The 26,787-nt window shown below is 54.6% G+C and overlaps 11 protein-coding genes across 11 annotated transcripts; 1 reads left to right on the top strand and 10 right to left on the bottom strand.

Moving 5' to 3' along the window:
* Positions 1–3,960: 3,960 nt before the first annotated feature.
* On the top strand, positions 3,961–5,086 carry PG985_002021 (uncharacterized protein; the record flags this gene model as incomplete). Its single annotated transcript, XM_066821790.1, has 2 exons — positions 3,961–4,065; positions 4,142–5,086. The coding sequence occupies 2 exons, from the start codon at positions 3,961–3,963 to the stop codon at positions 5,084–5,086; spliced, it is 1,050 nt and encodes a 349-aa protein (XP_066689222.1).
* A 1,158-nt stretch (positions 5,087–6,244) lies between these two features.
* On the bottom strand, positions 6,245–7,552 carry PG985_002020 (uncharacterized protein; the record flags this gene model as incomplete). Its single annotated transcript, XM_066821789.1, has 2 exons — positions 6,245–6,969; positions 7,120–7,552. The coding sequence occupies 2 exons, from the start codon at positions 7,550–7,552 to the stop codon at positions 6,245–6,247; spliced, it is 1,158 nt and encodes a 385-aa protein (XP_066689221.1).
* Positions 7,553–8,581: 1,029 nt separating this feature from the next.
* Positions 8,582–9,670, bottom strand: PG985_002019 (S-adenosyl-L-methionine-dependent methyltransferase; the record flags this gene model as incomplete). Its single annotated transcript, XM_066821788.1, has 1 exon — positions 8,582–9,670. One exon carries the CDS (start codon positions 9,668–9,670, stop codon positions 8,582–8,584), a length of 1,089 nt encoding a protein of 362 aa, XP_066689220.1.
* Positions 9,671–10,263: 593 nt separating this feature from the next.
* PG985_002018 (uncharacterized protein) lies at positions 10,264–11,307 on the bottom strand (the record flags this gene model as incomplete). Its single annotated transcript, XM_066821787.1, has 1 exon — positions 10,264–11,307. One exon carries the CDS (start codon positions 11,305–11,307, stop codon positions 10,264–10,266), a length of 1,044 nt encoding a protein of 347 aa, XP_066689219.1.
* Positions 11,308–11,620: 313 nt separating this feature from the next.
* PG985_002017 (uncharacterized protein) lies at positions 11,621–14,106 on the bottom strand (the record flags this gene model as incomplete). The annotated part of the gene is made up of 7 exons (XM_066821786.1): positions 11,621–12,405; positions 12,473–12,699; positions 12,760–12,929; positions 12,981–13,236; positions 13,305–13,640; positions 13,711–13,797; positions 13,865–14,106. The coding sequence occupies 7 exons, from the start codon at positions 14,104–14,106 to the stop codon at positions 11,621–11,623; spliced, it is 2,103 nt and encodes a 700-aa protein (XP_066689218.1).
* Positions 14,107–14,723: 617 nt separating this feature from the next.
* On the bottom strand, positions 14,724–16,815 carry PG985_002016 (Modification methylase HphIA; the record flags this gene model as incomplete). Its single annotated transcript, XM_066821785.1, has 3 exons — positions 14,724–14,943; positions 15,009–15,878; positions 15,932–16,815. 3 exons carry the CDS (start codon positions 16,813–16,815, stop codon positions 14,724–14,726), a joined length of 1,974 nt encoding a protein of 657 aa, XP_066689217.1.
* A 1,043-nt stretch (positions 16,816–17,858) lies between these two features.
* PG985_002015 (uncharacterized protein) lies at positions 17,859–19,465 on the bottom strand (the record flags this gene model as incomplete). Its single annotated transcript, XM_066821784.1, has 6 exons — positions 17,859–17,863; positions 18,206–18,597; positions 18,671–18,870; positions 18,924–19,004; positions 19,061–19,206; positions 19,267–19,465. The coding sequence occupies 6 exons, from the start codon at positions 19,463–19,465 to the stop codon at positions 17,859–17,861; spliced, it is 1,023 nt and encodes a 340-aa protein (XP_066689216.1).
* A 607-nt stretch (positions 19,466–20,072) lies between these two features.
* On the bottom strand, positions 20,073–21,038 carry PG985_002014 (uncharacterized protein; the record flags this gene model as incomplete). Its single annotated transcript, XM_066821783.1, has 1 exon — positions 20,073–21,038. One exon carries the CDS (start codon positions 21,036–21,038, stop codon positions 20,073–20,075), a length of 966 nt encoding a protein of 321 aa, XP_066689215.1.
* A 365-nt stretch (positions 21,039–21,403) lies between these two features.
* On the bottom strand, positions 21,404–22,198 carry PG985_002013 (uncharacterized protein; the record flags this gene model as incomplete). Its single annotated transcript, XM_066821782.1, has 1 exon — positions 21,404–22,198. The coding sequence occupies one exon, from the start codon at positions 22,196–22,198 to the stop codon at positions 21,404–21,406; it is 795 nt and encodes a 264-aa protein (XP_066689214.1).
* A 335-nt stretch (positions 22,199–22,533) lies between these two features.
* Positions 22,534–23,690, bottom strand: PG985_002012 (uncharacterized protein; the record flags this gene model as incomplete). The annotated part of the gene is made up of 3 exons (XM_066821781.1): positions 22,534–22,701; positions 22,870–23,207; positions 23,270–23,690. 3 exons carry the CDS (start codon positions 23,688–23,690, stop codon positions 22,534–22,536), a joined length of 927 nt encoding a protein of 308 aa, XP_066689213.1.
* Positions 23,691–26,139: 2,449 nt separating this feature from the next.
* On the bottom strand, positions 26,140–26,745 carry PG985_002011 (uncharacterized protein; the record flags this gene model as incomplete). Its single annotated transcript, XM_066821780.1, has 1 exon — positions 26,140–26,745. The coding sequence occupies one exon, from the start codon at positions 26,743–26,745 to the stop codon at positions 26,140–26,142; it is 606 nt and encodes a 201-aa protein (XP_066689212.1).
* Between the last annotated feature and the right edge of the window lie 42 nt (positions 26,746–26,787).

Here is a 26,787-nt window from a genome sequence, read left to right as displayed (position 1 = left end):
TGCATTGGATGATTCAATAACTACACGCAATTATCGATGTATGTATCTCTGTACGTGAGTGGTAGTGTACGATCGACTCCATTCAATATTTGAGTGCGTAACCAGATCCTTGCAGGGGATGGCAGTGGTATGTTGGAGACTACGAAGAACTGCCCCGACAGAAGATAGTCGTTCATCTGTCACCAAAGACTTCAATTTCCTTTCTCTCGGCATCTGAAAGCAAGGTAAATGTAGCTACTTTGGTCATTGGGCGGCACAGCTCACGCAGTAGCTTCCTAGTCGTAATTTTAGGCATTGCATATCTTCGTAGAGTCGAAACCCCGAGACTTGAGGGGTAGAGCAAACAACTACCTATCAGGCAGAGATAGTCTAATCAGTGATTGGACCGCTTGGCACAGGATCAAGTGATACAAATCGACAATCCTGGCGTTGCTGTAAACACTGCGCGGCTTCCAGCATCGGGCATATGTGTTTACTGTAATCAACCCCAGGTGGCCGGCCCCCTTGTTGGCTCGCTTGAATTCTGTGGTCCCCATCAAATCAAACACGAACGTTGATTTACACGATTGAGTTTGGAGCTAAAGGCTGTCTATCTCGACCTAGCGGAAAAGGATCTTCCAATCCAAACTTGATTGACGGGAACCTGACCACCCGAGCTTTGACGGACGGGGAAGCAAGAAAAATAATGCCTGAGTTGCGTCAGTGCAGTCAATTCAGGGTCCCGGCTAAGAAAGGAAGATGACGTTGCGTTACGGGCTCAACTTGGCCGGCTCCCCTGGATGTGACGCTGTTGCATTCGCGTGATGACATAATAACCTTACCACTCGAGAGCTTGCATGCGCATTGGCACACGCACACACCATCCGAATTACATCACTCGTATTTCGCGTTATCAACGCCGAGATCTGGTGCCAATTCTTATTACTTGATTGAGTCTCTGAGAAAAATGCATCGTCGCTAATTCTCGAACGAGAATAAGGTCAGTAGTTACACTCGCGAACCGTACGTAATGAATCGTGCCACGTGTGGGCAATTCTCATTTCTGCCCATCTGGTAGGTAGTACACTCGCCGACAATCGCCGGCGATCCTGGGGGGCCGCTGAAGCACTTCTGAAACCGTGTCAGAGGAATGAAAGATCCTTCACTGCAGGTGAAGTTGCAGCCGCAGGTAACACCCGTCAGTTGGGGGGTCACGGGCTGTTGAGCGTACCGCGCAATTGGGACCGACAGTGGAGCCCTAATTGATAGGCAGATATATTGCTGTGCCGCTCCGGGATCTGGGCTGTTCTGGACCGTCTTGTCGCTGCGTGTTTGGTCGTTTGTCGTGCGCCCAGTCAATGTTCTCCGTACATTCCGAAACTCCCTCATTTTCTTCCAACCCGCCGGGGAAATGGCCTGGGGGGCGCTTTGCGGCTGCTGCTGTAACGTCTTGCCTACAACACGACTCTCTCTCGCTCACCGACAAAACTCGCTGACCGCCAGCGTTTACGGTTCGAGAAATCTTATTTTAAGACGACCGTGGTGGAATTGGTCGACACTGGCCCTGACTCGTCATCATCTCGAGAATTGCTGCCCCCTTTTTCCGAAACCGTCGAGGCAGGCTCCGAAGGGCCCCAAGGCAAAGGCACGGAAAAGGAAGTAGGGTAGAAAATTCTAGTGCCAGGGCTAATATCGGAGAGCTTTTCCGACGCCGAGGATGGGCATGGGAATCCGAGCTTTCGGGACTCCCGTTATTGCTAATCAGATAGTAGCTCCAGAACAGCTCCATGTCGGAAATATTGTAAGATAACACAACCCATGACTTGCTGTAGAGGTGAATGATGAACTGCTTTCTTCTTTGGTGTTGTTTACTTTGTTATTGTCTATTGCCCGGGAAACTCGTCGATGCATTGATTGATGCAGTGGTACTGGACTGGCGGCAGTCTCACTCTGGTTGAATGCCTTCCAATCGTCTCCAGCCGGCAACTGCAGGTGCAGGTGCATGCTGCAAGCCGTCGTCACTAGAAATCCACCTACTGCATGCAGCACACAATGCCCAGCACGATGGATAGCGGGGACTCGGACCGCGAAAGTGTTTATTATTAGCACCAGTCATGCACCTTGTTCGCGCATTCCCAGCTGCAGTGAGTTTTGGCGACGGCAGTCCGCAGCAATTGAGCCTCATGCCTCAGTCGGGCTTTCTTTCACCTTCCCCCTTGGCAAGTGGATTGATTTGATGGGCTCATGTTGTTTGTGTCGAAGATCCAAAACGAGGTTCGAAGCCCTAAGCCCTGCTGCAAACGGGCAGATGCCTGAAGGGGGAGATCTGAGTAGTGCGTGCATCACCAAAGTAAATCTGACTCCTGGTGATTTGGATCGGATTCTTCCAGACTGGAGCTGGCTGGGCTGTGGGGTGGGTTTCACGCTTACCCTCGTGTGCGCGAGATTGTGGTGGTTAGCAGTCGCTGCTATCAAATCTGTCTGCATGTCCCTGTTCAGCCAGCCACTTGAACCAGCCTGCGCAGCTCGCTAGCTGTGCTTGACGTAGTGTAGCGGTGCGAGAAGCCTTGGGAGATGCATCAATTTGCATTGAAGGGTGAGTGGCAGCCTATTTTGCTAGGGGTAGCGCATCAATAGCATAGCGCAGGGCGTTACCTAAAAAACCTCTCCCCTCACAGGCTGCAGCTTCACCCTTCGGGGTTCCTTGTTTACAGTGCAGGCGAGTGCGCGGGTTGTGTCGATGCACCAGCATTTCCATTTCTCCACCTCCAGCATCCATCCATCAAACCCATCAAAAAAAAAAAGAAGGACTGTCTTGTGTCTTGGCGGCCCTGTCTCACTTGCATCTGTCCCCCGGTCGGCCGGCCTGCTCGCTCGTATGTAATGTTGTAGTGTCGCTCGACCACCTTAAGATCTCATCTATTAACCTGTAAGTGCGTCCCCACTCCTCCCACCCATCCAATCCATCAGACCTGGATACCTGGACCTGGACACATGTAGATTTGACACGGCTGCACGGGTTGCGACTTGACGAGCCGACTGACTGACTTGACTGTTGGAACTCGGAGGGGCTTTGCTGGTTATCACAATTCCTCGCGACGCTGTTTATTCCCCTTCTCTCTCTTTTTTTTTACTCCATTCCATCTTATTTCTGGGCTGTTATATCGCGACTTTGTGAGCCCGCGCACCCACACACGTCATTCCTTCTTGTCTGCCACCTTGTTACCCTTTTTCTTTTTTCCCCGTTGTAGCGGAAGCCTACTACTGCTAGGTTCCTTCTCTCCCCCCCTTCGCATCGTCAGGGTATTACAGTCTTAAACTGCTTGTCTCATCCAATCCACAAGCCCTCACATTCTTTCTCCTTTTCTCTTTGCATCTTGAGGAGGCAGAAGCTGTCCTTATTACATCTTAACTTAATCATCTCAATTCTCATCGCCGGCTTATCTACCAGTCTGTACTTGCATCGCATACCCAGCAGAAAAGTACCGGCTTTTAATCACTCCTACGCATCTCAATCTCATCCACCAACCACCCCAAAATAAAACCATCCTACCCATTGGATCCCCCCTCCCCATCCATCGTGGATTTCACTGGTTGATTCAGGTTTGATACCAACCTGGTCTGCTCATGTCATCGACCATTTGAACAAGACCATATTCCGTGGAGACCCGTCTGGCACGAGCAAGGTTGGGGGCGTCGACTCGTTAACTCGCAAAGCTGGACCTCAGCCACGATAACGACGATCAGCCATCCAACTGTACCAATTGGCCATTTCCCCCGCAAACTCGCCCTTCCGTCTAATACACACACACATACCTGTCAATACCACTTGCGACCTCCCGTCAACCATTGGACTTTCCTTTTTTTTCTCTAGTATTCAAGCTTCAAGCGTTGCCATCATCCATCGTAGCTTATACGCAACCACCCGTTTCTTTCTCTCTTGGCATTGTGCTTGCCCGGTTATATCCACCAACTCCCACCATGCTCGAGACTCAGCACCACTGGCCGGAGGCCAGCAGGAAAAGAGGTCGAGAGGAAGATGAATTCGGTTCTGCCGACTCGATGGGCTTTGCCGACCATCGGAATGTAAGTACTTGGGCTTTCTTTCCTTTGCGAACTTATAATCCAGTTTTGCATCTTCTAACCACGATGATGCGTCTAGAAACGTCTGCATTCGCTGCCTCTGCGCACTTCACCACCTCCGCATCACAAACGAGGGTCCCACCCCCCCATCTTCTCCACGAACTCGATGGCCGCCACAATTACTCCCACGGACTCGGACTCGGAAGACATGCAGTCTCGGTCCCACATGTCGCCATGGGTCTCCACGCTGCCTATGCAGCAGCAACAGCACGCGCCCGACTCTTCCATGGAGGTTGATAGGGATATGGATATGATGGATGGCACGGCGAACCACCTTGACCATTCCGCAGGTGACGGCTACAGCTCGAGCAACACCGGTCGAATTCCGACTCCCATCAACGCGACGTTTGCCGCCCAGGTACGGGGAAACAACTGGACCTCGGCAAACCAGCAGATGAATTCGAACTTCGGACCCGAGGAACTTGCCAGCCATCTGGGCAATGCTGAACTAGGTGCAGGACCTCATCAGGCGTTCCCATCGGCAGCGGATCCCTCAGTCCCGCGTTCCCTGGACGGCTCGGCGGGATGGTCTATGATTCAGAACCGGCGACTCCCATCGCCTATCAGTGAAAGCGGCGGCGAGGAACTGCCTGCCAGCCCTGGAATGGTGCTGGATGCGTCGCAACAGCGGCCCTATCTGCCGCACATGCCTCATTCGACCAATCCTGCCATGGCGGCGCTCCATCCCAACTTGGAAATTTGCCATGAAACAATCGCGGAAGATGATACGGGCATGATGGATGCGGACGGCGATGCCTGCCCTGAAGAGGGCAGCTCCCCATCCTCGGCGCCTGCCACACCTTCCCCGCGCAGCAAGTACGGCCACCAGCGTAGCAAGCATACGCTCAACAGCTGGACGATCCAACCTGGCATGAAAAAGTCGTTCAGTATAGGATACCGGGCGGACTGCGATAAGTGCCGGCAGAAAATCCCAGGTCATTTCAACCATATCATCATTTCGTAACCGAAAGTGGCGACGTTGGTACCTGCATGGCCAGCAGCGGTTGTTATCACATTCCTATACCATTTACGCGATGCATCGAAGACGTTGCATCTTCACCACTACTATTGGCAACTGGTTACCCCAGTTGGTAGAGAGCCTGCGACACGCGATCAGACTGTGCCCGTCTCTCTAGTTTGTTTTTTGTTGCTTTTTCAATGCCTTTCTCTGGCACAATACCCCTCACACTCGTTTATTGCATTGGAAGCTATGGATTTATATTTTGGGAGTTCAGGGGTTCAGGGGTTCACCATGGGAAAGGGCATGGATGTAATCAACGTCATTGGGTTCGCTTTACTTTGGCAGGTTGTTTCTTGTCGAAATATATAGCGTTTGGTATGAACTTGGTGGTAGCAGCAGAAGGGGGAATAGACCCCGGCTGAATAGCGTGACCCGCTGCTGGCGTCAATAGCAAAAACAAAAATTGAAAATAGAAAGCAAATGCTATGTTTGACAATGACAAGTTGTTCCTGCTACTCTGCGATGTTATACACGATTCGGGTCTTGGTTAGTTTGTGGGAGAGCCTTCTTGTGGATTTGGTAGAGAATGGATGTACTTTTCGGGGACTGACTGGGTTCGCAATGTAATGCAGGGGTAGCAATAGGGGTTGCGTATTTGGCTGTGACAGGACGACTGATATACGCTAACGACTGGACAGTAAAATGGCAGTGCTTGTATATACGGGATGGATGGACAGACAGTCTTGAATAGTTCGGTTTTATGTACCGAGAGTTGAGACGTTCTGTATACTAGACAGAGAACGATGACATGGACAATATAGCTTAACTGATCGTGATGCGAACATATGTACAACCTGAAACTAGATATACCTGTGGATAGATAAGACTAAACCAAACAGACCCCCATTGAACGCCTGATTCGATGCAATCGATGTCGACGTTCATCTACACCCCGTAGTAATAACAGGAATGATACATCAACACGTATAACCAGTAACTGCTATGTCTAATAAAGACGGCGGGACGACGACCGCGAGAGTGTGCGGCGACTCGATAGGTATGTATGTAATACATGGAGAGAGCTTCTCCTTTTTCTCTTTCCCATGGTAAAAGTATCAACAACACCAGACACAACATGTCGTGTCTACCCTACCCTACCCTTTAGGGAGAGCCCCCGCGAGACAGAAGGATTGGAAGTATGTGGAACCTCCTCTTCTGCCTCGGTACCTCGCGCCTTTCTTCTTCTTCCTCCTCCTCTTCTATCCGAAATATTTTCGCATCTACCATAACCACCCCTTCTTCTGGGGCTTCTCCTCCTGCGGCGCGAGGCCCAATTGGTCCAGGGGCCCGCCCTTGCGCTGGTTTTCGCGCTCCGAGTCGAGCGCGGCCTTGACGTTCTCCTTTTGCTCGTCGAGGGCGCGCATGACCCGGCCCCGAGGCGGCGGCCTCCTCCTTCTTGAAGTTCAGGCTGTCGCTGTCGTCTTCCTTCTTCAGGCCCGAGAAGAGCCAGCTGCCGAAGCCGCCCTTCTTCTTCTCACCCTCGCTGGCCTCACCGGCGCCGCTCAGCGAGGCGCCTTGCATGGACTCGCCGGGCCAGACGGTCTTGTCGGCGGTCGCAGTGGACGCCGGTGCGGCTGCGGATTCTCGGCGGTGGGCCGGGTTCAGGAGCGCGGGCAGGGGGACGCCGGCCTGCTTGGCGCGCTCGGTGGCCTCCTCGACCATGGTGATTTGCTCGTCGCTGGCCTTGCCCGTCATGTAGGCCAGGCGGGCGGCGTCGAGGCTGTCGGACTGGAGGGTCTGCTGCATGGCGAAGAACTCGTTGCGGCGCTTCCGGTTGTACATCATCATGTCCACGGTGGCGTAGACGGTGACCACCAACGCGAGACCTGTGGGAAAACAACACTCAGGTCAGCAAGATGCTCCATTTCTTTCTCTCTCTTAGGTATTGTACTACATGATGCCTGCTGGCAGCAATTGGTGTGTAGGTGATCGATCCAGTCGAGCCAGACGGGAAAAAGATAGAGAGCAAGACTTACCGCTGAAACCAATCAGTCCCATGACGGTAAACCGATGGGCCGCGTCCATGTACCTCCTCGTGCCGCCAATGACCTTATCCAGGCGCGATACGTCGTGGTTCTTGGCCGCCAGATGCGCGGCCCGCAGCCGCCGCACCTTCTCGTCAAGGGATTCGGGGCGGTTGCCGCCGCTGGGGGGCGGGGGCATGCCGGGCTTCTGGATAGGTTTCCGGGGCGTCGCGGCGGCGGCGGCCGTCCTGGCGGCGTTTGCTGCTGCGGCTGATCGTGACGACATTATCGTCGAGCTGGTCTGGGAGGAGGGTGCGGAGGCGGCGGATGTGGAAGAGGAGGTAGCGCCGGCGGAGGCGGAGGCTTTCTTGATGTTGGCGTGCGGCGTGTTAGAGGTGAAGAGGGTGGCTTCGGCCACGCTACGTGGGCTGCCGATTCTGGCCATGTATTCGTTTCGTCGTGGGATATTCTATCTCACGAAGGGGGCCCCGATTTCCGATTCCGTTCTCGGTTCCGGCAGAGAGCTCTTGGAGAGGAGGATATGTAGATCAAATGTTCAAATACGCCACTTCCGTCCCATTAATCGGAGGAGGGATGGATGGATCGAATTGGACAGATAAGATAAGGGAAGAAAAAGAGCGAGTCGACAGACTGGAGGGCGAGAGGGAAAAAAAGTAGTCTCACACTCGATGCCAATTGTCACAGCGATCGCGTTGTTCCGAGGATTGGTGCTGGGGGAATTTGGCAAAGGTGGGATTTTGCGACTCGAAGTAACAAATTGCCAGCTACTCTATTGGTTTGCTGCAGTCCAATGGCCTTCGATGATCAGGAGATTTTTTTTTTTTTCCCAAGCTCTTTCGCCTAGCACGGTATTCCTCCTCCCCAATTGAAAAGAGGGTGGCACCTAAAAAGCCCAGCTAGCTCCATCTTCCGTCAACGTGGGGGGTCCATGCGCCTTGGGGTATCTTACTTAGAGTCCAGGTACTACCGACTGGACCACACTCATCTCACAGCACCTGCTCCAGTGGCCGGGACTCACTTTCATCGAGCATGGACCCTTCGCCCGGGTATTCGGTCCAGCATCATATTGAAGAAGCATAACCTGGTATCATCTAAATATCAATTGTTACTACGCACGTTCATGGTCAGTCAGAACTGGTCTTCTGTAAGACATACATTCAGCAAGCGGCATCTGAACTGCGTACTCGTATATGTATGTAGGTGCAAAGGACGATGCTCTCTCATTCTATACGATCCAAACCCCATGTATGCACCAGGTATGCCTCAAGAGAAGCAACATGGAGTCGTAAGATGTCAGGCTTGTGAAGTTCTCTGTTTATACAAGTATTCGCATGCCTTCTTGTGCATATGTTCGTATCCTTCATCGCCAATGAGACGCATAGACGCCGTACATGCCTAGATATCGTATCTCCTCGCTTGCCTTCCTGCCGGCTCGCTGAAGTGATTCCCATCATCACGGTCTCTTCCCCGTACAAATCAAAAACGGAAACTCCATCATCTCCCCCTTCCCCTCCCCGCCCTCGGCCTTATCCCCAAACTCGCCGGGGAACCGCTCGACCGACTTGCTGGCCGTCCACGCGACCTCGACCCTCACGTCCGCGAACCCGACCTCGCGCATCAGCCGCCGCATCCCCTCCTTCTCGATCCCGTGCCGCTCGACCCCCTCCATCTTGCCCTCCGGGTGGAACCGGCGGGCCTCGGGGCCGAAGTCCTCAAAGTCGGTCAAGGCCGCCACGCCGCCCGGCTTCAGGCAGCCCAGCATGGTCCCCAGCACGGGCGCCAGGTCCGGGATGTGGTGCAGCACCAGGTGCGAGATGACGAGGTCGAACTTGATCCTATCAGGCCGACCGCCGACGCCACCGTGACCATTGTGCTGTTGCTGTTGCTGCTCCTCCGTCCCGGGCGGCAAACTAGGATCCTCGGGGTCCTCCAACATGACGCAAACCGGCACCACATTGCCGAAATCCAGCTTGGGCATCCGGCTCTTCTTCCCCTTGCCCGCGCTGTCCTCCTTCTCATTCACCGCGGCGTTGTCCGCGAGCTTGCCCCGCAGGACCTCGACCATGCCCTCGGCCGCGTCGACGGCGACGAGCTGCCGGGCGTGCGGCGCGACCAGCAGGCTCAGGGTGCCGGTGCCGCAGCCGATCTCGAGCACGTCGGGCCGGGCGGGCAGGCTGGCGTCGTCGGATGAGTCCCTAAAGCATGTGACGTTGTTCTGGATCGCCCGCCAGGCCTCGGCGCTCATGGCCTGGATGAAGGGGTTGCTGTCCCACGCGGCCGCCTCGGCGTTGAAGCGCGCGTTGTTCTTGGTGGTAGAAGAAGTAGTAGTAGGAGTCATCATCTCCGCCGCGGTGGTGGTGGTGGTGGTGGGGGTGGGAGCCGCTGCAGTAGTTGTAGTAGAAGAAGAATTAGGCGCAACAGTCTTCGTGGTATCAGAAGCAGTCGTATCCTTAGTAGCGGGTGGTGCTGCTGTTGGTGTTGACGTTACTGCTGCGGTGGCAGCAGCGGCAGCGGCAGCTGCTGTGCGGCGAGTCTGGACCATCGTGCCTAACACAATCTCATGTGACCGGAGAGAAAAAAACAACGATGGTTTTGAGAGGAATGAATTTACGAATCTGCACCGATGAAGGCCACAGTCCCGTATGTGATGTTGGGGGTTTACAAGTTCCTCATGGCAATAAAGAAATGCTGTGTTGTTTGTATGCCGGGGCAAGACAGCGGTATGTTTGATCTGCAGCTATCTGCTCCAAGTAAACAAATACCCCGCATGCCCCTCAGCTCACTGCTTGAATGATGACCCTGACAATTTATTTATTAGCATGTGTGATAGGTAAAACAGCCATGATGTGGGATCTCCTACGATACGCAACTCTTCCCTCGAACTCGTGGGGCAGCTGACATGCGTTCTTGTAGGTAGTATTTGCGAGTTTGGATGTGCGACACTAAACGGACCTTGGATACCACACTCGCTCACTCAACCACGTTTTTCGCTGTAAATGTATCCGGCACTTTGGCGCGTGTAACCTCAAAATCAAATATGATTGATTTTTCTGCATCGTATATATGCCTACATATGAAGGAAGAACTTTTGGTAATTGCTTATATAACATTGCCCAGAAATGGCCCGTTGGTAACTTATCCAGTACTGTTCCCCTGAACCCAACGCCCCTCCAATTTAGTCCTCGCCTCACGAGTCTCGCCCCGATCAGCAGCAACAGCCGCCTCGTAGGCCATCCGGTAGACGTGTATGTCCTCGCTGAACAGCATCCTCTTTTCCGTCCATCCCGTCAAGTCTCGGATCTTTCGACTATCCACCCATTGGCTATACCCAAAGACGGCCGTCAGAGCTGGATCGTCCATCTTCGTAGACCCCGTGAAAGCCGCGCCCCCAGGAAACTCGTAATCCTTTGCCAAAGCCGTGAGCACATCCCGAGCCGTTTCGTATCTGGATGCCGAGATGTTGAAACACTGTCCATTGACTTGCTCGCGACTGGCGTGCTCGGCCAGTGCCACATAGGCCTCGGCGCAGTCGTCCACATGCAGGGCATGCATGATACTGGCAGGGTCGGAGCCGATGGACAGCGTCTGAGCGCCACTTGCGGCAACGCGAGACGCATAGTCGAAGACGAACCCGTAGTAGCTGCTGCCATGCCCATATACATTGGTAGGACGCAGCACAGCGGCATCGACGACATCGTTGAGCTCGAAAATCTTCGTCGATATCGTGGCTCGAGATATCAGCGGAGCTGGAGGATTGATCGGCGACGTCTCCGTATGAGGAGCCAAGGTCGGTGCCCCATCCACATCGGTGGTGCCGTAGTCTTTGCAACCAGAAGATAGAAGAACCAAGGGCCGGACGCCATTTTTGTTGCTAGTCTCGGCAACCTGGCGGATGAGAGCCGTAAATTGTTGGTAGTAAAAAGAGTAGTCAGGAGGCTCGGCACATCCCACGATCGCATCGAATGTCGTCGTATAAATGAACAGCCTCTGAGGCAGCGACTCTTCCGACAGCGTGCTGATGATTGGCGTGACCTCTGCCGCGAAGAGTGCTGGAGCTACCTCTGCTCGGCGGACCAGACCGAAGACGCGCCACCCTGCCCTCACAAATGCACGACACACAGCTAAGCCGATATAGCCATTCGCTCCTACTACCAAGACGCTTCTTTTCGTAGTTGTCATTTTCTTTTGTTGCCTGAAGAGATTCCGTGTGCCGGGTGGTTTTGGTTTTGGCAGACCTATAGTAGGAATGCACTAGGATATATATATATTAATACACATTACGGTCCCCCGGGAATACTTCAGCCTGTCTTACAAATGCCAATTGCGCTGATCGCACGATCGGGTGAATTGTTCCTGCCGATTCGCCGTGATAGTACATGGATTTCCTTGATGTGTAGAGTTTCCCCGGATCCAGGTGGAACTATGGGCCGCAAACTGCCCGACCGGGACCACAGAAGTTTAGTGAGGGGCATCGTACCGCCCAGGTGTTTCATCAGCCACGCGGCGGCTGACCCATGAAGTGCAAGAAGCCTCCGCCGAAGAAATCTTCCATGCTTGGAATGACCGGTTGAGCGACTTCGAATGCGGCTGAATGCATGGCCTCAGGAGGAATCGGGAAGGTCTCTGCGGCGCTGGGGAAATCGGTCCCGTCAAAGTTCCGCTCGGCTATTGACGATGGTGACGTATCATGGCCGGATCCAGACATCGGATAACTCGAAAGCGGCATGGCCTGGCCATTCCAACCGGGGAGATGTCGCCTTTCCTCTTCCCTCGGCGTGGTCTTCGAATCCCCGTGGTAGGATGATCCTGTGATCCTGGACTCGACCCTTTGTCGTGCGAGTTTTGCGAACTTGATGGCCCACGATTTACTAGGCGTGCGCATACACCAATCCTCCAGCCGGGAAATAAGACCAATACTGACGGACGCAGGTACCTTGGACTGGCTCTCATCATAGTGCGCCAGGATGAGTGCCGAATATCCAATACACAGGCAAAGGTATGTCGGTATTGTGTCCATCAGGAATGAGGGCATCTCCACGAACGTCTCGAGAACCGAATGCGCATACTTTGCGCTGTGTGCCTGCAGAGTCTGCGCATCCTTCTTTGTGGGTTTGGGGTCCGGTGTGTCCAGGATACTGCTGACCGGTGAATCAACTGACAGGTTAGAAAGGAACGTCTTTCCGCTCATCGCTTCGCCGCTGGCCTCGAGTGCGTGGACTGCAAGGATAAGGTACGCAGCATAATACCCGATCCGCAACATCGACGCAGTGGGTAGCGCTGTGGTTGTACGTTAGCGACAAAGACTTGGGCAGAGCATGGTGCTCATGGACTTGGAATTGCTTACACATCAAATGATTCCATTTCTGTTTCCATGTTTTGAACTCGCTGCATTCGCCGTGGGCATCGAGGTAGGATCTCTTTCTGAGCTTCGAATGTAGCACCGAGTATAAGAGAACCTCAGCCACTAACATGCCATCTTGCATACTAGCCTGGTAGAAACTCAAGAGGATGTTGCATTGATTGATGTACGACGTTTGGAGCACCGATGGTCGCCCGGTAGTTGCAGCCCAGCTGGTCGCAATGATTAGCGCTCATGACAAAACAAAGCCACTTGAAGCAGGCATGTCTTACTGAAGGTGGTGCAGGCAGACCGTCGACCACAAGTGGATTGCTTGGCGGTCTTGGATATTCGAGCTACCGTGCTTGATGTTGTTCACAATCTTGGAGAAGCTGATGCTTAGCATGGACTGCTTTACGCAATACCCAGTCAGAAGCCAGCTGTCGATGTATTCCGGTCCGTCCTACACTCGTCAGTAGATGTTCTAAGCTCGCGATATGAGATGGTTTCATACAGCATGGTCACTCATAACCAGCACGGCATTGATCTCTTCGAGATTCAGAGGACTCGACAGCAAGGTTTGCCCGAGGGTGATTCGAACTTGCTCGTAAACCTGGCGATGAGCTGGCGTTCCGCAGAGATCCTCCCGGTATAAGATGGCACAGAGACAAACAACGCTGTGTAAGAACGGGGAGATTTGGCGCAGGTCGGCGGCGGGAGAATCAGCGGCGTTATGCACCAGCAGCAGATGACCATGGTGTCGAAGGAATCTATGAGATGAGAGGTGTGTGTCAGTCAGTGGCCGGGGTGCGGGTGAAACCGGTGGGGCGAATCTCACAGCCTAACCAGCTCAGTCGCTGTTTGCTCATCGAGCAGCTGCAGTTGGACCAAATCGAGTTTGACGTGCTCAAGACGTCGGTACCCTTGTGTGACCTGCTCGCCAATCTCTCGTAGGACGACCGTCGGGGCCGACGCGGTGTTCAAATCGACAGGGTCTGCAATATTCTCGGGCCCTTCGTCTTCCCTGGATGATTCCGAACGCGCAACACCGTTGTTGTTGATGGGTGCCGATGAGGAGGGTTGCCTATGAACGTCGCTGACAAGTCCGAATTGGCGTGAGACGAATTCCATCATGCTCTTAATCTCGGACAGGGACTTCTCATGACGGGCCAGCCTGTGTTTGGTCATTGGTTATGAGATGAGTTTCAAATGAAGGGGCATGGTTCGGGGGACCCCCCGCTCACCTCTCTTCGATGCTCGTTGAGCCATTGTCGACGGGTTTGGGATGAGTCGGGATATCCAAGACCTCGCCCTTGAGTGAGCACTCGATCCTAAGGGATGAATTCGGGGGTCAGCGGTAAGACGCGACGAGCTTTTTCGGGCGATCCGGGACTCTACCTGAGAGTGACGCAGCGATGGCAGGCCTGGGCGCCGGGGTCATACTCGCAGCGGCATTTCAGCCGCTGGCACGACTGACACGAAAACACCCTCCTACGGCGCTTTTGGCCGCCGGCCTTGTCGCCGCCGTTTTCCTCCTTCTTGCGCTTCGTCGCCGGGCCGTGTGGGCTGTCGGCCGTCGAGGGAGTGTTGCCATTACCATCCTCAGTCGGGAGTGGTGGAGCTGGATCGGCTGGCTGCATTGATGATGCCCTGCAGTGCTACCAGGCCGGCGGTATCTTCACTTCTAGTTGTACAGGTTTCGGGGAGAAATGGACACGATGCCGTCGGAGAACGCAGGTAGCGACGCGCCTTGAAGGAGTGAACCCTGACTCCACTGCGCCAGGCCAATCTGGGCCACGCCCCGCCGGTTATCGGTGGCTGCAATCGCCGACAAGCACAAGCCCTCCTGCAGCGCAATGTAACCTCAACTGGTCTGAACCTAGCATTTTGCTCATTTTGCTCAATTCCAGTCATGGCCACAGGGTAATCATTTAACCAACCTCATTATCATGACATGGAATAATCGTTTACTCCGTAGCCAACTTCATTATCATAACCATGGGATAATCTTTTACTCCGTAGCTAACTTCATTATTATAGCCATAGGGTAACCGTTTACCCAACTTCATTATCCTATCTCCTCTAGCTAAGATATGTTGCTCAGGGGTCGCGCAATATTGAGTCTGCGCTCATTATTCCACGTCGTAAACCCCGATGGGGTCACTCCTCGAAAGCGACTACTCAAAGATCCAGTGCCTGGAGATTGGCACACTCGTCCTTGAGGATTAGTCTATCTGTACATACAACTCGTAATACTCTAGTCGATCATGATCACGTCGTCTGGTCGTCCAACGGTGTGGGAAGATGCAGCCGAACTAGGTCGGTTATCATCAAGAATGATCACATCTTGATCATCCTCTTGTTCAACGAAGAGACCATCTTCATCATCGCCATCATCAATGACGATAACGCGGTTGTTGTCATCATCGTCACCATCGACCACTATCGCCTCCAGAGGGGGGCCGGCAGCAGTGGTTCTTGACGGCGGCGAGCTCGATCAGTCCGCTCCATGGCATTCCGTACGTGACGCAAGAGCACATACGAAGCCTTAGGAGGAAAAACATTGCCGATCTGGCGCAGCTGTGTGCTGAATTCGCCTTTGAATTTATAGTCCGATGGGAAGCTTGCAAGTGTGGCAAGCTCGCGGCAAGTCCACTTCCGTTCGCCAGAGGGGTGGTAATCGCCTGGTTGCCCACGTCCTATGCCTGAACAAGTGATGGTCCGGGACAGAACCGTGTTTGCGTCCCATTCTGGCCGTTGAGGACGGAAACGCATGGACGGAATAACGACGTGCGAGTTATCGTAGTTCTGGTTTCGAAACGGTGCCATAGAAGGGTAGCTTGGGATCTTCGACAATGCTTGGCGCACGGTAGTCCATGGCTTCAAACCATCCGCTCCGTTCTCAGCGTGCGTATGCTTTGGAAACTCGGGAAGGGGCTCGCCCGGGCATGATACGATCATGAGCAGACGTAGCCGTCTCATTGGAACACCCCAGTTTCTGAGGTCCACAACCTTCCAGCGAATAGAATGGTTCCAATAAGTGAAGCATTGGACGAGCTTCTTGAAGAAAAGCCCATGTTTCTTTTGGGCCAGAATTCCAAAGGTCTCTTCCAGTGTGAACACGCGCGCTCGAGCTTCTGGAATAATATCCTGGACCGCAAAAAGAGCAGCATCGTTGTCATCGTCGTTCTTTCCTTCTCTCGTATGCGCGGGTGACAGAGTTTGGCATGGCGGGGACAGGTGGACTACATCCATCTTCGGCAGTCGACGAAACCCCCTGCTGGTGATGAGGGTGTTGACGTCCATGTCGAAGACCTCTGTATATGGGAAGTTTTCCCGATACGTATCGCAAGCGGCCGTGTTCTTGTCACAACCCATTCGGACATCTAGCCCAGCTTTTCTCCCTCCACACCTTCACCAGTACACATTAGTATCATATTGTCGTACATAGAAAGATACACTTACGAGGCCCCTCCGGCACCGCAAAACAGGTCACCAAAAGAATACTTTTGCCCCAGGCCGTGAGGTTCTATAGCCCAAACGCCAAGAGCCTCCTGGGCATTTTCGCCTCTCCAATCATTGAAGCGCTTTCTGTCTGACACGCGGTATTCGGGTTCTGGAACATCTTCAGCACTCAAATGCAATAACGCAAATTCCGTAGGGGGGTGGCCTGCGTATGAGTGGTAAGCTTTAATATTCGTAATATCAAAAGATTGGGTGAACCCACCAGCTTGTTTCTTTATGGGACTCGCCCAAACCCGCTTGTACTTCCAGCGGCAAACCAGTCGGCCATTGTCCTCAGCTTGAACTACATCCTCGCCTCCCACCAGACGGTACTTATGAGCTGGGTAGTGAGCGTTCGTGTACACAAGATCTCGAGGTTTGAGGACATATTGCAGAGGCACATCGATAGTAGCTTGTTCCTCTTCCGTTCGCGGATCGCCGTGAGCCGTGTCGATGATCAGGCAAACCTCATTAAGCTTCTTGGGCAGCTGACCATCAAGACGTCGAACACGCGTGAGAGGCAGTCCACGTATAAAACCCCCGCCGATGGCTGTGACTTTTAGGAATTGGGCCTTGCAGCTGTCTTGTATGGTGATCACCTCGACGTAAGCGCCAATGTGGATGTGAAAACCATTATGTTTGATATGACTTTCGCCTTGATGGAGGTTCGGGAACAGTGCAGGGTTGGGGTTAGGATGTTGGTCATCATCGTCGCCAGTCAAATCTATGACCATTTCGACCTCGTGAAGAACTTGCTCATCGTCGTCGTCATCAAGATCAACAACGGTTATACCGCTGTCATCTTTGTCAAGATCGATGACATGGGGAAGGAATCGACGATCCATGGTACGTTGTCAAACTCTTGCGATGTTCTTAAGGCCAAATGCGATATTGATGATGGAAGTTTGCGACGAAGAACGGTTGAGTACAAGGAGGTTGGCGATCCAAGGGATTTGTAGGAATTGGATCCGTTTGGGAAGTGAGAAAAGAAGTGACGATAAGAATTAAGTTGGCGATGGCAGGGGCGAGTAGTAGCTAGAATCGAATCGATAAGGTACTAAAAAGTGGTGAATTGAATATAATCGGCGAGGGTAGAATCGAGTGTGAAGAAAAGGTGACGGGTGAGGGTTACAGGGGGTATTGTAAGCCTAACTTCCAAAGTGGACACTGATGGAAAAGAATATGGCAGGAAGGTACGGCTACAGGTACCTATGAATTGAATCGTCTTCGATTGTTCCGAGAGAGATAATCGTGAAGAATAGGAAATATTCAACCTGGAAAAGGAAGGGGATGTAGGTGAATCCACGAGATTTGATGGCCACTTTCTATTTCTCTTATATCCCAAGAGTGGAGATGCCGAGAAAGGGTGTGTTTGAGGTGAACTGGCCTACCAAGATGCAACCTTTGGCAGTGGTTTGCTACGAGGGGATTGGCGATATGTTTCGTGTAGGTTGACCCTAGTTTGGTAGAAGTCCAATTATTCCATCACTTGTTGATTGAATCAAGCATGTGAATACAACGGGTGTTTGCCTCCTAGAAACGTCGTTCGGTTGAAGAAGGTCAGTTGCTCCTGCCGGTTCGGTTGCATTCTATGCTTGACAAAACGTGACGCAGACGAGGTTCATCTTGGAAAATTCTTTATGGAACGTGAGCCTGTTAGCCCACGGCGTACGCCGCTATCAACACATTTTCGCTGTAAAGAAAAGCTGACAACCTCCTAGCTGATTCGCATATAAGACCAATCTTTTAGAACGAAGCAGGCTCTTGCCAAGTTTGAGACAGATCCGAATCCAGTCACTTTATGCCATGTCTCACCAACGCAGGAAGATATGGGCTTCTTATAGGAGTATCAGGGCCTGGTTTGTCTCTGCTATCAAGCCACTAGGTGTTACCCTGTAGTCATCCTACGACCAATTCGCCAAAGGCCCCTAACTGCTACCCTGTAGCTACCTATCGACTCTCGGTGTCATCATTTACTCTTCTTGGGGCGAATAGAATGTCTTAAAAGGGAATAGTGGAATTTTTGGAACAAGCGGTTATTCCATCCCTTGTGAGACATTGAACTAACGTGGAATAAACACCGAAAGTCGCTTACCCCGTGGTGCTGCCGCTCGCCCGGCCAGCATCCAGTCCTACATGACCATGCTCGGGAGTTCTTTGAGCCCTATGCGCAACGTACCAAGTCAGTACCTCTGCAACCACGCCCTGCATGAAAATAGGGGCAGGGAAACTTACATCCATCCACATCCTCCGTCACCGTCTGCCCCTTCGTACAAGCCACAGCCTCCGCCGGCGTCTGCGTCTCCAGCGCCGAGCAGGCGTTGCCGAAGCACCGCGCATCCAGCCCCCGCTGCAGGGCATCCCCCTTCCAGCCGAAGAGGTAGTCGCCGTGCCAGCCGTAGCCGGTCGCGTCGTCCATGCTGTACACGAAGGGCTGCGAGCCGTCCTCGGGCCAGGCGGACCTGTCGTTGAACTCGCGCGTATCCCACATGACCTCGTACATGACCTGCGGCAGCCGCACCGGGTGGGTGGACGGGCAGGGCCCGGTCGATTCGAAGCTCCCGCTGGCGGGGTAGGCTACGTGGCTCTTGTGGTCGGGGCTGTCTAGGTTTACTCCGTCCCAGCACCTGGATCGTGCGTGTGTTTGTTAGATACATCAGTACCGTCGTTGCTCATAATCTGAGAATGATATGGACTTACGTTGGGAAGGTGATGGTAGCTCGGATCCCCCCGTCGCAACCCCCCGGGGGAAGTTGTGCGGTGTCCATTCCACTACCATCCACACAAGGTGCGCCGCCAAAGGGTGTCTGCTGTACATTCGTATAGCACCGATGGCACAACTGCTTCTGCTGGCCGGCTCCGGTGCGCAGGAACGGGTCGCCGACAAGCATGCGGAAACCCTTGATACCATTAGCTTTCCCTTCTACCGTTGTGTCGAACAGAGAAGTCTTACCGGCTTGAAGGCTGTCACCGTGGTCTTGCCATCATAGGGCGGGATGTAATAGACAGTCATGCCCTCGGTTCCTTGGAGCCCCTGGAATCAAAGAGATAGTGAGCTTTGTTTGTGACTGTGAGTGCCGATGTACTTACCAGGTTGACCATCTGCTTCACCCGCTTGTAGGTACCGTTGCGAGCTTTGAAATAGAGGTTCGTAGTCCAGTAGTTGGAGAAGTCCTCGCTGTAGTCGCAGCTCGTGCAGGTCGACTCTTCGGACGGATCGTAATCAACCGGTGTCACTAGCAAGTTCATTTCTTAGTAGCGAAAACATCTTCTCCAACTCATCCTCGGGGACTTACTGGTAGCATTGAACGAGTTCCCGCCGACTATCTGATGGATGTGAGGCGATTGGATCATCCCCGGATTGACCAGGGGATCGACGCGCTCCACCACCAGCCGCGAGCATTGAAACCGCATCATGGCGGCGGTGGCGAACTGGGCCGAAGTAGTGTAGGGCATTACAGCCGCAGCTGCAAGGTAGGGCAATTTCCACTGCATCTTGAATGAGCCTTGCTTGCCAGGTTGTCTTGCTTTCCGCAAATGATGCAGAGGTAATGGTGAGGTTAATATAAACGGCCACCCTCTTTCGTTATTGCGGTTGGCTCTTGCGATATATACTTACTTTAACCCGGAGACCCGTGGTCAATTCCGGACCAACAGCAGCGTCCGAGGTTGGAAGTCCCGGGTAAACTCGATGTGGGCTCCTTCGGGCACGCTGGTTGGGCAAACCCAACTGCCGATTATTGGGGCCAATCTATAGACACCCGTTTAGGACACAACGAAGGAAACGAGCCAATCAGCGCGTGTCGCCAAGCAAACGAGGTTGACGTACATATATTGCTTCTGCGCCGATCTGTGACACATGTGGCTTGGCCGCCTCCTGTCGCTTGCCGGTCTCCGAACATAACGGCCAGCCACTGTATCGAATTGAGAAAAGGCAGGTAACAAGTGAGAACCGTGCCAATTGAATTGAATCTTGTCTGCATGTAACATTATATGAATGCCTTAACGCCAAGTCGCCTCAATTCCCAAACGAGGAGCTGCATTGCCTGCAGCAAGACTCACATCTACCTCTCACCCACCCCCATCCCCAAACCAGACTCCCTCACAAAGGTTTGTGTCGCGCCGCCCAAATCGGCCTCAAACTCTCCAAAACCTCCGCATCAATCTCCACCTGCCTCTCCGGCTCCTCGAGCGCCGCGTCAAACGCCCCGCCCCGCCTCAGCGAATCCCACTCCGCAACGAACCGGTTCACCGTCGTCGACACGCGCGGCCGCGACGGCCGAATCGCCCGGTCCAGAAACGACCACGCGATGGCCACGACGCGGTCCTCGCGCACCGGCCCCGGCCCGCCCGCGTCGGCCACCCGCTGCAGCCCGTCGCGGATGTAGCCCATCCACTCCGTCAGCGGCCGCCCCGCCGCCAGGTCCCGCACCGTGTAGAAGAAGGTCTCCTCGCCCTGGAGGCCGCTGACCAGCCGCTCCAGCTTCGCGTCCAGCCAGTGCTGGGTGTGCGACTCGCCGCGCAGCTGGATGCGGCCCGAGCGCCCGCCGTTTCCTTCCTCCCGCCGGTGCTGGCGGCTCAGGTGGCGGATGTCCCGGTCGAGGGTGTACATGCGGTTCCAGAGCTGGTCGCTGAGCCGGCTTACGTCCTCGACCAGTCGGGCGTGGTAGCCGTCCGGGCTCTCCTCGTCTTCTTCGCTCCCGTCCTGCCGCGTGGAGTGCTGATGGTTCTCGAGCGTCGCCTCGAGCGTCAGGCGCATGTCCTCGTCCGTGGCCATGTCGGCGCGCGCCTGGAGCTTCAGCAAGTACTGTGACATGCGCGTCAGGTTGCGGTGGGCCGCGACGAGGGCGTAGTTCAGCTCGCGCTCCCTGTCGACCGGGGTCTGGGTTTTCTTCCTGGGGCGGCGCGCGGGAGGAGCACCACGGGGCTTGTTTTTGTTACTGGGGTCGTCTGCGCCAACGGCGTCGCTCACAGTGTTATCGTCGGGGACGGTCGCGGCGCCAACGCCGACAAAGTCTGGAACGTTGTTCCAGTAGCTTTGGGAGCTGCCCATCATGGGGTACGGCATTTTTGCGGTATTAAAAAGTATTATATATGACCCGGTATGTTTGATAGAAATTAGGAATAGCTGTCCACACAGGTACGCACGCAAGGACATGGCAAGATTCTTATATGTGCCGCCTATCGGCAGACCAACAATGGCCGACATGCTTTTCATTGTTTGACTATGATAGTATCCAATATCCCGAAGAAAGCCTCTAGAACAATCACCACCCAGCCCCCCGACAAGATGCCATCCTTTGTATGTTCTTGCATGCTACCGATTATGGAACAAAAACTTCTCATGATACCTAATCCACCACTTAGTTGTGCAACACTTTGCATCCCCTCCTCAAAACCCCAGCTTTCGATCCTGATATCTTCGACATGATCCTACGGGAAAAGCGGCTCCGTCACCCCCGTATACTGCGCCCAAGCCGTGACCGCAATGCCGACCAAGTTCCAGAAAACGGCCGACCTGTACCAAAACAGCGCCCCGCGCGCCACGGCCCGGGGCGTCCGGGGCCAGCACGCCGGGTTCCAGTGGCCCGGGTAGTCGAGGTACGAGAAGCCGACGAAGGTGGCCCAGGCCACATACACGACGGACAGGAGGGCGACCTGCCACCACGACGCGGGCAGCAGCCGCGTCTGGACGGCGGACCAGAACCCCCGGGACCCGAGGACGAGCGAGCCGTAGACGACGAGGGAGCGGAAGGGCAGGCGGCGGAAGACGGCGCCGGCCGAGGCGAGGACCTGGTCCAGGACGAAGACGGCCAGCAAGACAAAAAAGTCGTTGAGGCCGAAGACGAACTCGTACAGCGCGTCGCGCGCCTCAAAGATGATGTTGACGAGGGCGAGCAGCAGCTGGCCGACGTAGGTGCGCTGCCCGTTGTACCGGTCCGTAATCATGCCCGTCGTGTCGAAGTACTCCATGGCCACCGTGTTGCCGAGCTTCGAGTACCGCGTGTGCACGTAGGCCTTGCTGCCCTGGTGGAGGAGGCCGTTGACGGCGCGCGAGAAGATGTTGGGTTTAGGGGGCGCCTGCGAGGGGTCGGGGCCCAGCTGTCTGGCTTGGAAACCGCCATGGTCGTGGCCGTGGTCGTGGTCGTGGCCATGGTCCTGATCGTGACCATGATTTTGTGTAGGCTCCTTGGCTTGGGCGGCAGAACCGCGTTTGGTTTTGGCCATTTTGCCGGAGTAGAGACTTAGACCTCGCGGCAACTAAAAACAGACTGGCAAAGAGGGAATATGACAGAGTCCAAGTCTAAAAGAAAAATGGGTTGTCACAAACAAGGTCACCAGAGATGGGGGGAAACAAATAAACGTGGTTTGACTGAATTATACGTAGCTCTAGGATAGGATAGTATACTAGTGATTGACAATAAGGGGTGGGGGGCGATGAAAGGATACTCAGGAATGCCAAGACCTTTGTCCCTCCGCAAACATCAGCAACCCAGATTCGGCCACCCGAAAGCGGCACACAACGCATGCCCTGAGAATTAAGAGTTGCGAGTTGAAATCAATCAGTCAACCGTCAGGAATTTGAGTAAAACCTCAGCCGCCAAGATCCTCGTGTCGTCGCGCTCCACAAAGGCGAGGTATGTTTCGCTGACGGCCGCGTCAATTGCGCCGGCTTTCACGAGCCGCCTGACAAAGTCATTCATAATGATGCGATCAAACTCGGGATGCCCCTGTCCCGATCATAGGTGTTAGTGGGTTTGAATAGATAATGCAGAACCTTGGAGGGTAGAGAGATGGGAAGTTGGAGTATATAGTCGGCGTCATGCCCGCTCACTAGTTGACACAGCAAAGAGGAGAGCGCCATGACCGGAAAGAAAAAGAGACGAAATGCTACATACCTGATACGTCAAGACCCGTCCCGGCTGATACAGCCCCTGGATCTCACATAAAGCGCTAGATCCTATCGACGACCACGTCGGCGGCAAGCTGTCCCCCGCGACGACCTCGTCCGAGTGGAGGAACTGGTAGCACATGGGCGCCTGAGACAACCCGGGGAAGTTCTGGACAAAGGCGTGATCATGATGCACCTCCTGGACCCCGACCTCCCAGCCGCCATCCGACCGCTTGACCCGTACTCCGTGGTCGCCCAGCAGCGTCTGCGCGATCAGCTGGTGGCCGAAACAGCTGCCGAAGATCTTGATCCAGGGCAAGTTGTGATAAACACCTGGTAGGTACCCTGTCAACAAACGAATCCTTAATGAGGAAGGTCAAGTAAGTAGGTAATACCTAGCAAATAACGTCGCAACGTAGCAATCCAAGGCACATCGTCATGAACCCCGTTGACGGACCCCGAGATGATAACAGCATCGACCCCCAGCAGTCCAGGCGGGTAGCGGCCCTCTTTGACGTTCCAGCTGCTGGTCCGGACCGACAGGTGCTCGCGGCGGGCCGGCCGGCCGGCGTTGAGCCGGTGCGTGCCGACCTGGAGCCAGCGCTCGAAGATGCGGGCGAAGTTGCCGTGGGACTGGACGATGTAAGGGGGCATCTGCTCGCACTCGAGCACCGCGATCTGTAGGACCCGGCGGGAAAAGGAGGCCGAGGTTTTAGTAGTGGTAGTAGTAGTAGTAGCAGCCCGTCGTCTCATGTCAGCACTTTGAGCGTGACAGTGCATTAGAGCCGGGACGGGCATGTGGTACTCGACATTCCCACTCATGCTCATGCTGTCAGCAATAAGCTCGCGGGCCAAGGACGCCATTCGTCAAAGCAGGGTAAGCTGTCTTATTCCAACAAGTAATGTTTGTTTGTTTCTGTCTTAATTATTATTGTCTCGTTTGGACAAGCAAGAGGTAGTAGGATAATGATGCAATGTAGTATCGAAAAGGGCCGTGACTCTCCCCCAACGCCCAAGGAAAAAAGGGGGGGATTTCTCCCTTTTTCACTCCGGTCCCACCCCCATCTTCTCCCCCCTCTCCTTCCAGGGCCTTTTCCAAAAGACGCCGAATCTCCCTCCCTCCTCCAGCTTTTCAAACCCCGAGCAGAGCATGAGCGCCATGGGTGCGCCATGGGGGTACGAGACGAAGTTGCGCGGCGTATCACACTGCACCCGGCGTCCCGCTAATGCAACTTCTTTTTTGTGCGTGCTCTGTGGCCCGGCATACCGGGCTAGAAAAAAGGCCCTCCCTCGCACCAAGGGGCCATGACAGGGGTAGGTCGCACCTGCGCCGCATAGGGGGAAGCAAACCCAAGGGCACCAGGTGTGGGTCTGGCGCCTCGCAAAGTATTGCCCTCCTCCCTATCTCACGATCCCGCATCCAGCCTCTCGGAGCGCTCCCCTGGCAGACCGCGACCCTTCTTCTCTCCACCAACTCCGTCCGGCCCAATTGACGAGGGTGGTTTGCGAGAGCCTTGCATCAATCACCCGCTCGTGCTAACCTGGCGAGACAACGCGCCGAAACAATGAAGCGCCTGCATGCCATGCGAATCCGACGCGGCTCGACTAGGAAAGATGTGGAAGGTGGAGCTTCTTGCAGATTGCTTGTGCTTTTCCCTCTCCGCTAGACCACCACTATCGTGGATTCGACAAGTCTTGGGATCCTGCTTGGGCCAGTCGGCGACTGGCCGTAAGGAGTGACCGGAATGATTACCCTATTGCCAAACGTCAGTAGATGTCGAAGAGTTGCTCCGCGATCAATCGCACCCACCACGAGGCTTCTTCCATCCTGCATGCTGCACACTTATCTGCAAATCACTGCCGGGGAAGCAGCACCCTCACCAGCAGAGACAAAACAGGCAGTTGCCATGTTCGGGCACGGTGTATGGTGCCGTGTCGTCAGGCCCTTATCAGGTCGATGACCTATTCGACACCACCCTTTGTGTACCCGGAGTACAGTATAGTGTTGAAGAGGTGGTGCCAGAGGATGTGCATAGTGTTTGCTGGTTTCGGGAACCAAATCAGGCGCACAAGCTTCCCTTCACCTCGAATGTCGACGGCAGTTGTTTAGGGCGAGCCCCTTCTTGCCTTGGCAGGGGGGCAGGACTCGAAGCTTCTCCTCATCTTGGCAAGAGGTTTGAGAACCACCGTGCTTTACCCCTATAAGGGGGCTTCGTGTACCGGGTCAGCACTCTATTTCGTTCCATTACATCATGGTACATCCAAGCGGCGGGACGGACATGGCCCCGGGTCTGGTCTGGTTCGAGCAGTTCTCCCGAGAAGCTACCAGGCCGAAGGATCGGCCCCGCTGGCCGGTTCGCTCGGAGAGACAGACACGGGAGGGTTGTGCCGACGAAACAAATAGCGCCAATGCCGAGAACGTGGTGCAGGTGGTGGCGCATGACCAAAAAGAGTAACCCCAAGAGTGAGTGCGAAGCTGTGTGTGGGGGCCGGCACATATCATGCCGCACAGCCTGATCTAGTAGCTGGCCCTGCCTGCATGGTCGCGGCGCGGATGCGGCCTTTTGCCAGAGCAGACGGTCCACGTTGCAGTTGGGATGAGCGACCTGAGGGACTGCAACGTCAGGAAGAGCAGGTAGGACGTCACTTCAATCTATGACTGGCTCTACCTCTTGCGTTTCCGTGAACGAAGTCTCTCCGGCGGACTTAGTGTGAATGAGGGTGTAATAGATGGGAGGTTGAATGGACATATTACTAAATCGCATTGGTGGAAAGTGCAGCTGGGCATCCATTGGCCAGTCGACTCAAGGGGTGTATGGTTTCTCGCCAATGAGAAACGGTCTGGTCGAGTCAAGCCAATTGATGGCAGCTGCGGAAAAAGAGGGGAGGGCGCGGGCAAGATTCTACCCAATGCAAGGAGAACGCATCGCCACGTCTTGCATATCAAGAGCACCTTGTGACCGCAGCATAGCAAACTGCCCAACAGCTTCCTTTCAAGACGCCAAGCCATCATATGAATCATGAACTTTATATCCATTCGGTCAAATGTATCGATATCTGTATGGAGGTCGCACTTTCACCGGGCGACAGTCATGGAAGTGGTATGCCGTCTGGCCTTGACCCCAATCGAGCCCCTGAAATTGGCACGTGAGCGACCACACCAGTCTCCCCCAACAAACACGACCCTCTTCTAACCAATGCTCATCTCATACACAAACCAATCCCTCCCTTCCCCCTTACCTCGAACCAATATCTATCTCATCCATATACCACTCCCTCAATCAATCGCCCCCTTACTCCCTTCACCCACCCCTCCCCCCGAAAAAGCCCCCTGCACCACCCCGGCCACCCACTCCCCCCACCCCACGAGCGGCCGCAGCACGCCCCCGTACCAGAACCCGGCCGGGTTGTAGACGGCGGCCGTCCAGCCGAGGCGGGCCAGCCCGAAGTCGACGACGAGCCGGAAGGCCGGGTGCCGCAGCAACAGGACGGGAAGGCCCACGGCGGGCACCAGCAGCATGGGGAACACGGCCGAGAGGGCGACGACGACGAACCACGCGAACCACCAGGCGCCGACGTCGGCGACCACGCCGCCCCTTGCGCCTTGGAGGAAGTCGTTGCCGTTCCCGTACCCACCGCTGTTATAATAATTGTCGTTGTTGGTGTTGGTATTGGTGTTCGTGTTAGGGGTAGGAGATGTAGACGGCGGCTTCAGGACGATGAAGCCTTCGCGCAGCACCTCGGCCGCCACGACGGACAGCACGAGCAGGTAGACCCACGCGGTCCAGCGCACGAGGCGCACGAGGACGCGGTAATTGCGGGCGAGGTGGACGGTCAGCACGAGGGACCAGACCAGCGGGACCGTGGAGAGGAGAAGCCACATCACTGTCGCGGCAGGTTAGGCGCTGGTGGGCAGCTCCATAGG

This window comes from Apiospora marii (assembly GCF_038362585.1).
Source record: "Apiospora marii strain CBS 49790 chromosome Unknown utg000002l_segment0_segment0, whole genome shotgun sequence".
Taxonomy (NCBI): domain Eukaryota; kingdom Fungi; phylum Ascomycota; class Sordariomycetes; order Amphisphaeriales; family Apiosporaceae; genus Apiospora; species Apiospora marii.
Note: the sequence above shows the minus strand (reverse complement) of the source record. Positions and strands in the feature narration are given on the sequence as shown.